Here is a 14998-nt window from a genome sequence, read left to right as displayed (position 1 = left end):
ACACCCCAACAAAAACCCATTATAAGAGAGAGTTGAACCAAAGTCTAAATGTGTCAAAAAGTTGCTTTATAGCCCAAACACGATACTGTAAGTCTAGCAAAATCTTGTGAAGTTCGACAGTTAGCTTATTTGATGGGTTATAGAGATCAGACTTTTGTGACGTCATTTGCATCATGAAATTCGAGTAACCCCTTATACAAAGTGGTAGTTGAAATCTGTAATGAGAAATTATTGTGATGCTATAACTCAATCTACAATCAGTAGAAGAAGATACGCCCACCTAATCCCATTGGTCACTTTAAATTAGTGACATAGAGAAACTTAAGATAAGATCCCAAGTTCACTAACACTGAAAACTGTAACCACCAATTAACTGGTGACACTTACACTTAAACACAGCCATACTCATATCATGCTCTATACCAGCCCCTCTTAAATCCATAAAGGTATCGGACATCAAACTGATCTTTGAACGACACGTTTTACAAGCCAGACCTCTTACTTGCACCAGATTACCTATGTCTAATTATTTTAACATGTTTTAATAAGATGCCTTATTCACAATAATTGTAATGGGGACAAGATAGTCCCTCTCAACTAAAACTCGCTTAAAAATTAGGATTGACTATGGTAGATTTTAATTAGATCAGCCAGTTATTTTGTTACTAAATCCAGGGGTACTGACATTTTTTGTAGGGGGGCTGAGGATAGGTTAGGCCTCCTCAACTAAAATTATTCCAAAAATGTATTCAGTTTGGTAGGTATTTGATCTGATATTATGAATCAGATATTTTGGTAGATACACACCACGAAATACTCTAATTACCTTATTAGTTATTAACTCCCAGTTTATACCTCTTCTTTGGTGTTTTCCTGATTTCCCATGACTTTTTGTCATTAAAGGAACACTATAGCGTTACGAATACAAAATTGTTTTCCTAATGCTATAGTAAGCCCCTGTCCCTAACTTATGAGGTGTCTTCCACGTATATAAAGGATTAAAAAAAACTGTTTTCACTTGTGTTAATTCCAGCGCTGAGATACCTCTGTGCTGGCTTTATTTCCTTCTTCTGTGGAGGATATAATTCTCATGAGAATCAATGCTTTACTATGTGGATTTTAAAGACATTAAATGTCCTCATGCACAGTGTGAGAACATCCAGCATTATTTTGGAAGGCCTCTTGTGGCTCTGGAAGACATCCACTAAAGATTATTTTAATCCTGCGGTGTAAAGATTACAGTTTCAGTGAAACTGCAATGTTTTAATTTTCATGCTTAAGGAGACAGGGACACTGCACCCAGACCCCTTCAATGAGATAAGGTTGTCTGAGTTCCTATAGTACACCTATAAAAGGAAGATGTATACTAGCCCGATACTGGAGTCTGTGCTATGTGCAAGCCATGAGATTCTCTATGTATTGCAAACACAGAAGGAGGAAAATGAAAAGAAGAGTGAGTTGTGGGTCCAGCAGCATTCAGTTTGGATCCTCCATGTTGGTGAGAAGAAGTGAACCTGTATCCTGCAATCCATTTAAAGAGCAACTTAAACTACATCAAACATCCAAGCATTTGACCAGTGCTGTCTATGGTCAGTCTGAGCACGGAGGTAGATAAAATGTGCTGCTATAATTGCTAATATTTGCGTATATCTATTACTAGAATAATTACAGACAAGTGGCATACAAAACAATATATTTTCGAAATTATATTTTCACAAAACTCAGCATGTGATGGAAATATGAAATGTTTATTTTGCAGTTATGATGGCTTTCCCAATGTTTTCTCCTTTAAGCATCCCAAGAAAAGCAGAGGGCATGTTGTCAAATCCTCTGGTGATGTGCTCATTATACTTTAACTTTCCCTGTGTAAAAATAAAAAGGTAAAAGGTTATTTAATTTATGTTATAGCAGAAGTAGAATTCCAGAGTTATTTATAAAAGTGTGAGTTGTTAGGAAATTAGGAATGCAATGTGAATATCAAATTATAATGTGAATAGCCAAAGGGAAGACATAGTTGACTTGGAGATTTTTCTAATTCAGCTATTTTGAGCTAAAACTGAAAATTCACTTTTGTTTTACTTTGTTTTCTTGACAATAAACTCTTTAAAAAATAAACTAAGTGCTAAATTTCTGTTCCTTTTTAATCTGGAATCAAAATTTCAATAGGAGCATTTTGCTTGGAGTACATTGATGCAAGAAATATTGGACACATATGAACTTAAAAAAAGAATTAATATAAGTGCAAAAATATACCTCTACAACCCATTGCATGAGTTTCTCCAAGCCTTCATTATATCTGCTCAGCCAACGCTGTACTGTAAATCCTTCCATGCGAAGTTCTTGAAATATTAAAGGGATGTGGACATACTCTCCTGTGGAAGATGCATCTGTTTTTATTCACTTTAATTTTATAGCATTATGTTTATTTCAAAGTGCCACATCATTTTACTGTTTATATATACTCTTCTGTGGACATAATATAATCAGGTTTGCTGTTAAAATGACACTATTGTGTTAGGAATACAAATATGTTTTCCTAACATGACAGTGCCCTAGTCACGTTTATTTTACCAAACGAGCGCTGCCAAGGTTAAAAAAAGGTCTGATCTCTTTTGCTGAAGCTCCACCTCTTTTGCTGAGATTATCAAGAACAATGATCTCAGCAAATCCAAAGCTTTCCCACAGGAAAGCATTAGGAGGTTACTGCCCAGGTACAGCAAACCACCACTCTGCACCAATCAGATAGTCTCTATGGTGACCAATAAAGTTGAAAAAAGAGGACTAATAAAACAACTATACTATCAAGCAGGATTCTTGTAGACATTTTGACTTCAGCTACTAAGTGAGAAAAACCAGCAGTGATCCTGTCTATTTCCTGTACCTGTGTGGGCGTGGGAGATAGCGTATGTCATTGATTCTAGCGTGAGACCAAGTTTAGCTGTATTCTGTATCTAGCTAGCAGTTACTGCCAGGATCACTGGAAACAACTTTAAGTGGGAGACATGAGATTGGCAGACATTGTGTCATTATCAGGCTTAAAGGATCACTATAGGGTCAGAAACACAAACATGTATTCCTGACCCTATAGTGTTAAAACCACCATTTAGCCCCCCTGGGCCCCTCATGCCTCCATAAATATAGTAAAATATTACTGTATTCAAGCCAGAAACTGTAGATCTGCAGGCTTTTTGCCTCCAAAAAACAAAACAAAAACAAAAACAAGCAGTCTGCTGACATCATCAGAAGTGGTGGTCTAATCCAATCACAGTGCTTCCCCATAGGATTGCCTGAGGCTGACAAAGAGGCAGATCAGGGGCAGAGCCAGCATGATTCAAACACAGCCCTGGCCAATCAGCATCTCCTCATAGAGATGAATTGAATCAATGAATCCCTATGAGGAAAGTTCAGTGTCTGCATGCAGAGGGTGGAGACACTAAATGTTTGGATGCATTTTAGGCAGCCACGACCCAGGAAGGATCTCTAACAGCTATCTGAGGAGTGGCCAGTGAAGTTATCACTAGGCTGTAACGTAAACACTGCATTTTCTCTGAAAATACAGTGTTTACACCAAAAAGCCTGAAGGTAGTGATTCTACTTACCAGAACAAATGCAATACGCTGTAGTTGTTCTGGTTACTATAGTGTCCCTTTAAGTTGCAGCTGTATCTAGCTATCAGTTACTGCCAGGGTCATTGAAATACATTTGAGTAGAAGATAGGAGATTGGAAGGCATTTTGTCACTGCTCCTAGTGTGAGACTAGGTTACCAATAAACAATTGTTACACGGTTTTGTTTTGGGGTTTTTGTTTGTTAACAGTTTAGAGGAAATACAATCCTTATTTTGGGCAGAGTGGTGTTCTGTTCAGTAACAAAGGAAACAAAAGTTCCTCTTTCCTAGTCAAGGTCATTGATTAATTATAGCTAGCTAGCAGCTGCTGACAGAGGTGTTTGAAACAAGTTTGAGTGGGAGATAGAAGATAGGCTTATTTAGTCATTCGTCTTAGTGTGAGACTAGGTTAGTAATAATAATACATTTGTTAATATATATATATATATATATATATATATATATATATATATATATATATATATATATATATGCTAACTGTTTGGAAAAAGAACATTCATTTTTTTCTGACTGTGTTTAGTCCAGTGTGTGCTGTGCATGCATGAGTGAGAGCACTGCACAGTATATATTAACATCAAACACAATAACATTACAGCAGTAAGCCCACCAAGCACTAAACCATTTTGTAACACAACTATTTTTGCTGAATAAACTTTCATTTATATAGCTTACCTAATTTATTGTAATAAGAAAAACAAACCAACTATCATCAATGTGTTAACCCCAAGCCGAAATTGAGGAAGGGTAGGGGAAAAGGTCCCATTCCCCAATCCACCACCAGCAGTAGTGCCATGGCTTCTGAAAGCTGGAACACCTTGGCCATGAGGATTGCTGCCACCTCTGCCACCACTGCCTCCACCACCACCACTTCTACCACCATCACTATTAGTAGTTCTCTGCCTCAGGATAGAGAGATTCACAGAATGTCCACTGAATCCAATTTAACACCCAGGAAGCAATTGTTCCCTTCCCCCCTGCCCCCTCTCCCCCCCCCCCCGCCGTAATCAGAGAGTGGGCCCCTGAGGTAATAATGGGCTTAACCCAGGTGAGATAAATAAATAGACTGGAAGGGGAAGTAACCTAACTAGAATAGGTAGGATACAACCCCACTAAGATTACCTAAAAAAAAATAATAAACAACTTTATTTACAGATATACATGGAAACTTACAAATCCCTATATATTAAAAACGATAGAACATGTGAAGTCCCATTTAGGCTGATGCACCTTTTTTATTTTTAAACTGCACTTTTCTTATTTTGTGGGGAGCTTTTGATGGGATACACAGAGGTTACTTTACCCTTCATCCAATAACGCAATTTAGGAGTTATTCAGTCGATCTAGCATAGGCTGCCTAAAAGTAAAAAAGGTGCATCAGCCTAAACGGCTCTTCACACGTTCTATCATTTTTTTTTTAAATTCTTTATTTTTGGTCGTGACATTGAGCAACATGCAGTTTAATAAGACAGTTGGATGGCTTGCGCAGAAGCCCATGGCGATATACGAAGACAATTCAACCGTTAACGTAACAGTGCGGCTTACGCAGAAGCCCATTGATGCTCAGTGAAGTGGACTAGGGCAATCGATATGACATGTTATGATCTGTCCCGTCACCTTTCTTGTTTGTAATGTATCAACTAGGCATCTATAGGTGCCTTGGTGAAGGAAAGACGCCCTTTTATTGTAGTTTTTAGGGGCTTGCGCAAAAGCCAGCGTTTGCAGTGTGCCATACGTATTTCACGGTTTACAGTGAGGTCGTTGTGAACAGCTTGTTACTGAGGCAACTCATATGGTCTCTGCACTGTGATGAGCTGTCACTTTAAACATTTATACCTACTTAACATTATTAACAAACTGAAATTCAAGTAAAGAAGGAAGGAGAAGAGAAGACCGTTAGCATGATAAGAGGAAGTTGGAGCATATGACAGCGTTGTTTTCCCCCGGTCAGTATGTGAGGTTGCGAGAGAGAGAAGAAAGAGAGAGGGGGGGGGGGAAGGGAGGGATGAGTAGAGGTGAGTTGGACCCGATGTCGGGAGAAGGCAGGCGTCCGCCCTCGAAAGGTAGTCTCTATTTCCCTGCGAGTATGCGGGGCGCTTGTTCAGGGATCTATGTATTCCTCCCAGGGTTCCCAGACCCTACGGAAGTGTGTGTATGTGTCTCGCACCTGGGCCGTGAGTTTATCCATAAGGCAGGCCTCTTTGATATTGCCTATGGTTCTGTCCATGTGTGGAGTGTCAACCTGGAGCCACGTCTGCGCCAGGGCGCGCCTGGCCACTAAGTTGATTTTGTTCACCAGTTTTTGTTCTCTATTCAAGAGGTTATCTATCGGTTTGGCCAGTAGGCACGTCCAGGGGTCGGGCTGGATTGGTCGTTTGAGAACGTCTGTCGTGAGTTGAGCTACCTGTTCCCAGTATTGGGAGACTTTCGGGCAGGTCCACCACATGTGGAGGTAGGTACCTTTTTCCCCACAGCCTCGCCAACATACATCAGAGGATGTTTTGCCCATTCTGTGTAGTTTGACTGGGGTGGTGTACCACCTCAACAGTGTTTTATAACATTGCTCTTGGTGAATAACACAGATTGAGGACTTGGCCGCTGCCTCCCATATGTCTTGCCAATCCCCGCTATCCAGGGTTTGACGGAGGTCAGCTTCCCACTGCAGTATGTACGAGGGCGTTTGGGAGTCTTTTGTGGGTGCGCTTAGCTGCTCATACAAGCGAGTGATAAGGCCGGTACGCGGCCCGCCAGACATGCATAATGCTTCAAAGAACGTGGGCTTTGCCCTGGCCGCTGCTGCTATGTTGGGTTTCTTGGCAAAGTCCCTAAGTTGAAGATATCGAAAATAGTCTTTATTGGTTAGGGGGGCCCTAGTTTTCAGATTGTCGAAAGTGTGGAATGTACCATCCTGAAACAGGTGACAGTAACGTTGCGCTCCCGTGTCCTCAAGACCTCGGAAGTCCCTTGGGGTCATGCCAGGAGGGAAGGCTTTATTGCGAAGGTAGGGCGTCAGAGGCGAGACAGGGTATGTGAGGGCATATTTATGAGCTGTAGTATTCCATATTCGAATTGAGTTTAGGATGGCTGGGCAGGAAGTACGGAGCTCTGGGCGGTCAGGTTTCGGGACCCAGATCCAGTACTGGGGGAGGTCGGTGGACATAAGGTGTGTTTCTAGGTCAACCCACCTGTGTGTGTCAGGCGGTGAGTGCCACTCTATAATTTGTGCTAGGTGGGCTGCCAAGTAGTAGAGGTAGAGGTTCGGGAGTCCCAGTCCCCCTCTGCTCTTAGGGGTATACAGTGTGTGTCTTGCTACTCTGTGCCTCTTCCCTGCCCATATGAAATTGTCTATTGCGGTTTGTAGGGGTTTAAGATCGTTTTTAGTTACTGCCACGGGTAGCGCCTGGAAGATGAAGAGGAGGCGCGGAAGGAGGTTCATTTTAACGGCGTGTAGCCGTCCCATCCACGAGATGGGCTTGTCATGCCATCGGTCTAAGTCTCTGCGTAGGGTATCGATTAGCCTTTGGTGGTTTACCTTGTATAGTTCCGTGTGGTCTCGTGTGAGCTTAATCCCTAAATATTTTATGGGCTGTGTGCTAATTTTAAGGGCCGTAGTGCATTGCAGCCAGTGGATGTCTGCGTCTGAGAGCCCTATCGGCATGCCGACCGATTTTTCTATATTGATTTTGTATCCAGATACCTGGTGGTACATGTCAAGGAGCTTAAGGACATGAAGGATTGTTTCTTTAGGGTCTGTTATGGTAAGTAAGAGATCATCGGCATAAGCCGAGATTTTAAATTCATCGGACGCAACCTGTACGCCTTTGATCGCATTGTCTGTTCGGATGAGGTGCAATAGGGGTTCCAGCGCTAAAACAAAAAGGAGGGGAGAAAGGGGGCAGCCCTGGCGGGTGCCGTTTTTCAGGTCAAAGGGGACTGGCTGCGACCCTGGGATGAGCATTTGTGCTCTTGGGGCGGTGTACAGAGCCTTGGTCGCTCTGATAAACGTTTCGGGGAGGTGCATTTCCTCTAGGAGGACAAACAGATATGGCCATTGTATTCTATCGAAGGCCTTCTCCGCGTCCAGGGAGAGGACCAGAGAAGGCGTTCGCTTCGTGTTTGCCCACCACACTATGTCCACGGCTCGTCTCGTGTTGCCGTATAGTTGTCTGTCGGGGACAAAGCCCACTTGGTCAGGGTGTACTAGTTCAGGGAGAATGAGGTTGAGTCTAGTGGCCAAGATCTTTGCATATACTTTAAGATCAAAGTTGATGAGGGAAATAGGGCGATAGTTGGCCACCTCAGTGAGGTCTCGGTCAGGTTTGGGAATCAGGACTACGTCTGCTGTGGAGAGGTCCACGTTGGGTGAGTCGTTGTCTGTCCAAGTCGTGTACATTGCGGCTAGGTGGGGGATCAGCTGTTCCCTGAAAGTTTTGTAGTAAGCACCGTCGAACCCATCTGGGCCCGGGGCCTTCCCTCCCTTGAGGGCTGTGATTGCCCTGTCTATTTCATCGTGTCCTATGGGTGACCCCAAGGGCGCAGTTTTGTGCGCTGGGAGTAGCGGCAGATGGGCCTGCCGCAAGAAGTCCGTAACAAGGTCTAGGTGCATGTTATTCGTAGTCGTAAGTGTCGGGGAGTGGTTATAGACTTGGGCATAAAATTTAGTAAATTCTTCGTTGATATCCCTTGGGTTGTTAAGTACTCGCCCCTGAGTGTCTTTGATGGCTATGATGTTAGACGTTGTGCGTTTGGGTCTCAGGGCTCGCGCTAGTAACGTATCCATTCTGTCGGATTTTTCATAGAAAAAACGTTTGGAGCGGACCATGTCTCTACTGACCTCGTCCAGCATGAGCTCTCTGAGTTGTCGCCTAATGTCTGCTAGGTCTCTAGTGGTATGTGGGGTGGCTCCCTGTTGGTTTCGTGTTTCCGCCCTGCGCAAGAGCTTCTGGAGCTCTGCCAACTTCTCAAGTTTTTTCTTCTTTAAGTGTGTGGCTGTCTTAATAAGCAGTCCTCTAATCACTGGCTTATGAGCCGCCCACAGTGTAGTGGGTGATACGTCCGGGGTGTCATTGTCCTGAAAGTAGCGTATGATGTCTGCTAAGATTGCTTCCTTTGTCTGGGGGTGTCTGAGTATGGAGGCGTTGAGCCTCCACCTCCAGGAGGTATGGGGGCCCGGCACTTTAAGGGTTATGGCAATGTCGGCATGGTCGGACCAGCTGATGAGGTTTATGTCAGAGGTTTTCAACCACGACATGGCAAGCGAGTTAACTAGGAACATGTCTATTCGGGAATAAGTGGTGTGGACAGCTGAGTAAAAAGTGTAGTCACGTACACTCGGGTGCTGTATCCTCCAAGGGTCTAGAAGGCCCGTGTGGTCTAGGAATGCGTTGAAGAGTTTGTCTTGTCCTCCCTTATTCTGGGACCTAGGTAGTCCTGGGCCTCCACCCCTGTCTAATGCTGGGCATGGTGTGGCGTTGAGATCCCCACCTAATAGCAGGATTCCCCTGGGAAGTCCTAGGATCAGTGTCTCCAGGTCTGTCCAGAATGCTCTGTCGGGGACATTGGGCGCATAGACATTGATCAGATGGTATGTGTTAGAGTGAAGCATGCCTGACAGGACCACGTACCGACCCTCTCTATCCTCATATGTGTGAATTACAGCGAGTGGGCAATCTTTATGGATCAGTATCTCAACCCCATTCCTCTTACAAAGTGCCCTAGAGGCGTATGCTCTGGTGTACATATGGTTCGTGAGCTGTGGCCCTGAGATACGTGAGAGATGGGTTTCTTGAATATATGCTATGTCGGCCTTCTGCCGTCTGAGTTCGCGGAAGAGAAGCCGTCGTTTGTTTGGGCTGTTGAGCCCGTTAACGTTTAGTGACGTTAGTTTGAGTTCCATTTTGTGTAGTTACTTTGAAATGTAATATGCCTGGTTATGTGTGTTCGGTTGTCCGCACGCCCTGCTAGTCCAATTCAGGCGACCTAGTCGTCTCCCCCAGCAGGTCCGGGTGTGGTGGGTTGGGTCGGGGGGGGGGGGGGGGAGGGGGAGAGGTAATGGGAGAGAGGGTGAGGGAAAAAAAAAAAGTGGGGCTATAGAGGGAGAGAAAGAGAGAGAAAAGAAGGAGAGAAAAAGAGAGAGAGAGAGATTTACGTTGGTATTTCCAACGTTAGAACAAAACACTTATATACACTGTACTGTACAATTCCGGGACTTATACTATGCCAGGAGCTCTGGGGGTGGGTCACCTCCGCGTCAGGGGAATCACCTCAAAACGGGGGGAAACTCAGCCGAAGAGCACCCCGGCATTGCTCAATCAGAGCAAAACGTCAAAGGACGTTGTATACCAGCTCCCGATCCCTGAGCCCTTTTAGCAATGAGGGAGGGAGGAGGGGGGGAAGACCCAGGGAGCCGCGCCAGGATATCCCTGCAGCGCCACGAGGCACGAGCGGCACCGTGAGTCATCCCACCCCCCTGCGCGCACCCGCAAGAGCACTCGCCAGAGAGGCTGCATGCGCGCCAGATGTGTAGAGGAAGCTGCCCAGAAGGCGCGTCCAAGTCAGGGTCCCACCCCCTCCCTGTAACTTTGCCCTGAGGCGGGCTCACCCCCACCGGCCAATCAGCCAGTGTAACCTGCGTCCCGCTCTATTTTTTGTGCAAGGGTACTTGCCCCCTACTTCCCGCCATCTATAGCATGCCCCTCCGCCATCTTGCTCACTATGTGGAAAGCATTCGTTTGTCTGTCATTTTCTGTGCTGTTTCTTTATTTAATTATTTTTTCTTTTTATTATTTTTCCCCATTTTTTTTTTTTTGCTTGTGTGTTTTTTTTTTTTTTTTTTGTAATTTCTTATTATATATATATATTTTTTTTTTTTTGGTCTATTTTTCCCCTGCTGGTCGTTAGTGAAAATAAACTATTAATAACCTGCCTCCTCAAGGCGTCCCCTCCACAATCAAGTCCCCCCCCCCCCAACAGAAGGAGGTGAGCGCACCGGCAGAGGTCTGTGATGGAGTGCCAAAGCGCGCCATAGCATGGTATCCTCCCAGCCCATTAAACAGTGTTATCATGTACCCTGCCTTTACCCCGCTAGCTTCAGGTTGAACCGGGACCAGCATTATGAGATAAAACTCCCGGTGTCAGGGCGTCTCAGGGCGCACTATCTTTGCCCACATACTACCAGCATATAAAGTATACATTATAACATTGCGTGAGGAGCAGCGGCTGCCATCTCAGTCCCCTGAAGTATCATGCTGCATCATCTAACTATGGGAGCACCAAAGCTAATCCCCTCGGTACTAAAGCCCAGTGTGCCCCCCAGGGTAGCAGAGGGCTTCAGGGGTAGTAGCATACATCAGATGACATGTCCCCACACTGTTATGTTCCCCCATTATCTGAGTTTATGGAAAGAGAGGAACCTAAAACTAACACAAACCAATAACAGAGTGAAACCAGGGCATTTCTGTATACTTAAGTGATATCAAAGCGTCCAAAGGCTGTCGCAGGTCCCCCTGCCTTCTGCAATGGAGCCCCTCTGGGCGCTCCATCCCGGCGTCATTCCCGCTGGATATCTTGGGTTTCGGCGGCAAAGTCTAGCCTGGCGAGAGTCCCTGTGTGCGACTGTGGGGGCTGGAAGTCCTCTGGCAAGTCCAAGCCCAGATCAGCCAAAAACGTGGGTATGTCCGTTGTAGGGAGCAGCACCGATGGCCTGGGGCCCTTGAAGACCAATATCTTGAACGGGTAGCCCCAGGCAAAGCGCAGGCCGTTGTTTCTCAGCAAATCAGTGACCGGTTTCCACTCCTTCCGTCGGAGTAGAGTGGCCGGCGCCACGTCTTGGTAAATTTGGAAGTTGATCCCCTCGTGGGCAAAGGCCGTCGTCCTGCTGTGTCTCATGATGGCCTCCTTGGTCGTGTAGTAGTGCCATTTGATGATAACATCACGGGGCGGGCTATTCTTTGGTCCTCGGGCCCGCAGGGCTCTATGTACCCTGTCCACCATCCACAGGTGTGCCGGGATGTCGGGGAGGCTCTGTTTGAAGCAGGCGACCAGTGTCTCCTCAAGGGTCGCATCCGCCACCGATTCCGGTAATCCGCGTATGCGCAGATTGTTTCTCCTGGAGCGATTGGAGACGTCCTCAAGCTCCAGTTCCAGGTTTGTCACTCTGGTAAGGAGGGTGTTTGTGACAGAAACCGCCTGATTGTGGGCTTGTACCGCCTTGCCGAGTTGCAGCTCGATGCGGGTTGTGCGGCCTCCAATGGCGGCTATCTCTGCTTTTACCTCCGTGGCCGTGCGCTGGATTTCCTCGGCCAGGTATCCTTTAACGTCCGCTAGGGACTGTAGGATGGCACTAGAAGCTGCCTCCGATGGGGTGTCGTGGGCCCGGAGGGGGTCCTCGAGGAGAGTGGCACTGGGGCTTGCGGTCGAGGGCACGCCACGTGCAGCAGGCCTCTGGGCGGCAAACATGTTCGCCACGGATAATGCTTCTGTGGTGCCTTTTTTCTTGGTAAGTCTGCGGCTTGACATTCGGCCGTGGTAAAGGGGGTGATCAGGGCACGGTTCACTGCTCCGAGATCGGTGCTGTAGCAGATTACAAGGCTTTATTGAGCTCCGGGGTGTGGAGCACTCGTTCTATGCGGCCATTTTCATCAGCGTCCAGGCCACGCCCCTCTATCATTTTTAATATATATGGATTTGTGCGTTTCTATGTATATTTGTAAAATAAAGTTGTTTATTATTTTTTGTTAGCCATTTCCTTGAATGATTTATACTTGAGGTAATCTTAGTGGGGTTGTATCCCACCTATTCTAATTAGGTTACTTCACCTTCCAGTCTACAGTATAATCTAGTTTGTTTGGATCATCAGAGTCACTATTTAGTGAGGAATTAGTGCAGATTACCAAAGTATTGTCGCCAATATCTGGTGTTCATGGTGGTGGAGGTGGTGGTGATGAACCCAGTGATTATAATTCTGTTTTTCTCACAACTGCAGACATAGCAGTTCTACTTCTGGCCCAGAAGCTACTAAACTGTTAGTATAAGTATTTTCTTGGGCAACAAGTGTTCACTCACTTCCTGCAAGTCCATCTGATTTTGCACGTTATTACAATGCCATTGAACAAAGGGTGGATGCCGCTATGAATGCGCACTAGACACAGCAGTAACCTAAACTGTCTCACACTTGGATCAGTTAAAAAGGAAACAGGTTATCCATCTCTCACTTAAAGTTGGTGTAAGTGTCACTGTCTTACTTATCAGTGGCAAGGCACAGCAGTAACCTAACCATTCTCACACTTGAATCAATAACACAGGCTCTCCCGTATCCACACAGGCACAACAATGGTAAAACCAATACTGAGTGTCTGCTGGTCTGTCTCCATCAACAGAAGAGAGATGTGTCAACACTTAATAATAAGTATTTAGAAAAGAATATACTCCAAGGAAAAATGTGGAAACTTGAGGAAATAGAAATAATACCTTTTCGCGGGACTGTATCATTATAGAGGGCAATAGCACCGCAGACTGCAATTCTTCCATATTTTCTCATCTGCCTTAAAGCCACATCTGCAAATTCTCCCCCAACCTGCACACATACAGTATAAAATAATTTACAAAGTTATTAAAAACTCTTATTTTTTTTGTCTCAATGTCAGTAAACCTGTAACTTGAGTAACCCAGTATTAAAATAAAGTAGATAGATAGATAGATAGATAGATAGACCGACCAGACTGTCAGAATGAAAAACCTTGAAAGATTTTTTGAGTAATTGATTGTATGATTGAGTTATTACACCCTGTTCCAAATTATTATTGCAAATTCTATTTTAAGTGTCACAAAGATTAAATATTTTGTTTTTCAGTTTAACTCATGGATGGCATTGTGTCTCAGGGCTCTTTTGATCACTGAAAACAATCTTGGACACCTGTAATAATTAGATTGCCAGGTGAGCCCAATTTAAGGAAAAACTACTAAAGGAGGGTGTTCCACATTATTAAGCAGAGCACCATTTTCATCCAATATCGGGAAGAAAAATGATCTCTCTGCTGCCGAAAAGAGTGAAATGGTTCAATGCCTTGGACGAGGTATGAAAACATTAGCTATTTCATGAAAACTTAAGCGTGATCATCGCACTATTAAGAGATTTGTGGCTGATTCAGAGCACAGACGGGTTTGGCACATTAAGGAAGATTTCTGCCAGATCCATGCATTGGATCAAGAGAGCAGCTGCTAAAATACCATTACAAAGCAGCAAACAGATATTTAAAGCTGCTGGTGCCTCTGGAGTCCCACGGATATCAAGGTGTAGAGTCCTCCAGAGTCTTGCAACTGTGCATAAACCTTCTATTCGGCCACCACTAAACAATGCTCACAAGCAGAAACGGCTGCATTGGGCAGAAAAAATACATGAAGACTAATTTTCAAACAGTCCTGTTCACTGATGAGTGCCGTGCAACCCTGGATGGTCCAGATGGATGGAGTAGTGGATGGTTGGTGGACGGCCACCCTGTTCCAACAAGGCTGCGATGTCAGCAAGGCGGTGGTGGAGTCATGTTTTGGGTCGGAATCATGGGAAGAGAGCTGGTCGGCCCCTTTAGGGTCCCCGAAGGTGTAAAGATGACCTCTGCAAAGTATGTGGAGTTTCTGACTGACCTCTTTCTTCCCTGGTACAGAAGGAAGAACTATGCTTTCCGTAATAAAATCATCTTCACGCATGACAATGCGCCATCTCATGCTGCACAGAATACCTCTGCATCAATGGCTGCTATGGGGATAAAAGGATAGAAAGGCATGGTGTGACCTCCATCCTCCCCTGACCTCAATCCTATTGAGAACCTTTGGAGCATCCTCAAGCAAAAGATCTATGAGGATGGGAGGCAATTTACATCCAAACAGCAGCTCTGGGAGGCTATTCTGACATCTTGAAAACAAATTCAAGCAGAAACTGTCCAAAAACTCACAAGTTCAATGGATGCAAGACTTGTGAAGCTGCTATCAAATAAGGGGTCCTATGTTAAAATGTAAGGTGACCTGTGAAAATGTTTAAAAAGTTAAAATGTTGTTATAAGTTTGATTGAAATAGCTTTTGATTTCAGTAAAGACGCTGCAAACACAACAAATTACATTTCAGTTCTTTACAACCTATAAAGTGTTTTGAAAATTGCTGTGCATAATAATTTGGAACAGTGCATTGTAAGTTTCTTATGTTAAAAAAAATACTGTTATCATTATGAGGTTTGTTCAATAAAATTTGAATTGTACTCTTAATGGTTGTTAACATGAGAATTATGCTGACTGTTATTTACATCAATTATTAAGGTAAATGAGAAAAATATAATTTGCATAATAATTTGGAACAGGGTGTAGGTAAAATAATGCCATTTTG

The 14998-nt window shown here is 44.5% G+C and overlaps 1 protein-coding gene across 2 annotated transcripts in view; it reads right to left on the bottom strand.

Annotated features, from left to right (window-relative positions):
• Positions 1-1739: 1739 nt before the first annotated feature.
• The window catches only part of LOC134612802 (prostaglandin reductase 1-like), a 46393-nt gene continuing 33134 nt past the window's right edge, over positions 1740-14998 (bottom strand). For both annotated transcript variants that reach the window (XM_063457247.1, XM_063457248.1), the window contains 3 exons: positions 13093-13198; positions 2254-2372; positions 1740-1862 (listed from right to left, as the gene is read on the bottom strand). In XM_063457247.1, coding sequence (XP_063313317.1) covers positions 1749-1862; positions 2254-2372; positions 13093-13198 — 339 coding nt within the window. In that variant the 3' untranslated portion in view covers positions 1740-1748. The remainder of the gene's footprint in view (positions 1863-2253; positions 2373-13092; positions 13199-14998) is intronic.

The sequence above is a fragment of the Pelobates fuscus genome, chromosome 5 (assembly GCF_036172605.1).
Source record: "Pelobates fuscus isolate aPelFus1 chromosome 5, aPelFus1.pri, whole genome shotgun sequence".
Lineage (NCBI taxonomy): Eukaryota > Metazoa > Chordata > Amphibia > Anura > Pelobatidae > Pelobates > Pelobates fuscus.
The sequence above is the reverse complement of the archived record's forward strand: the minus strand, read 5'-3'. Positions and strand labels throughout refer to the sequence as shown.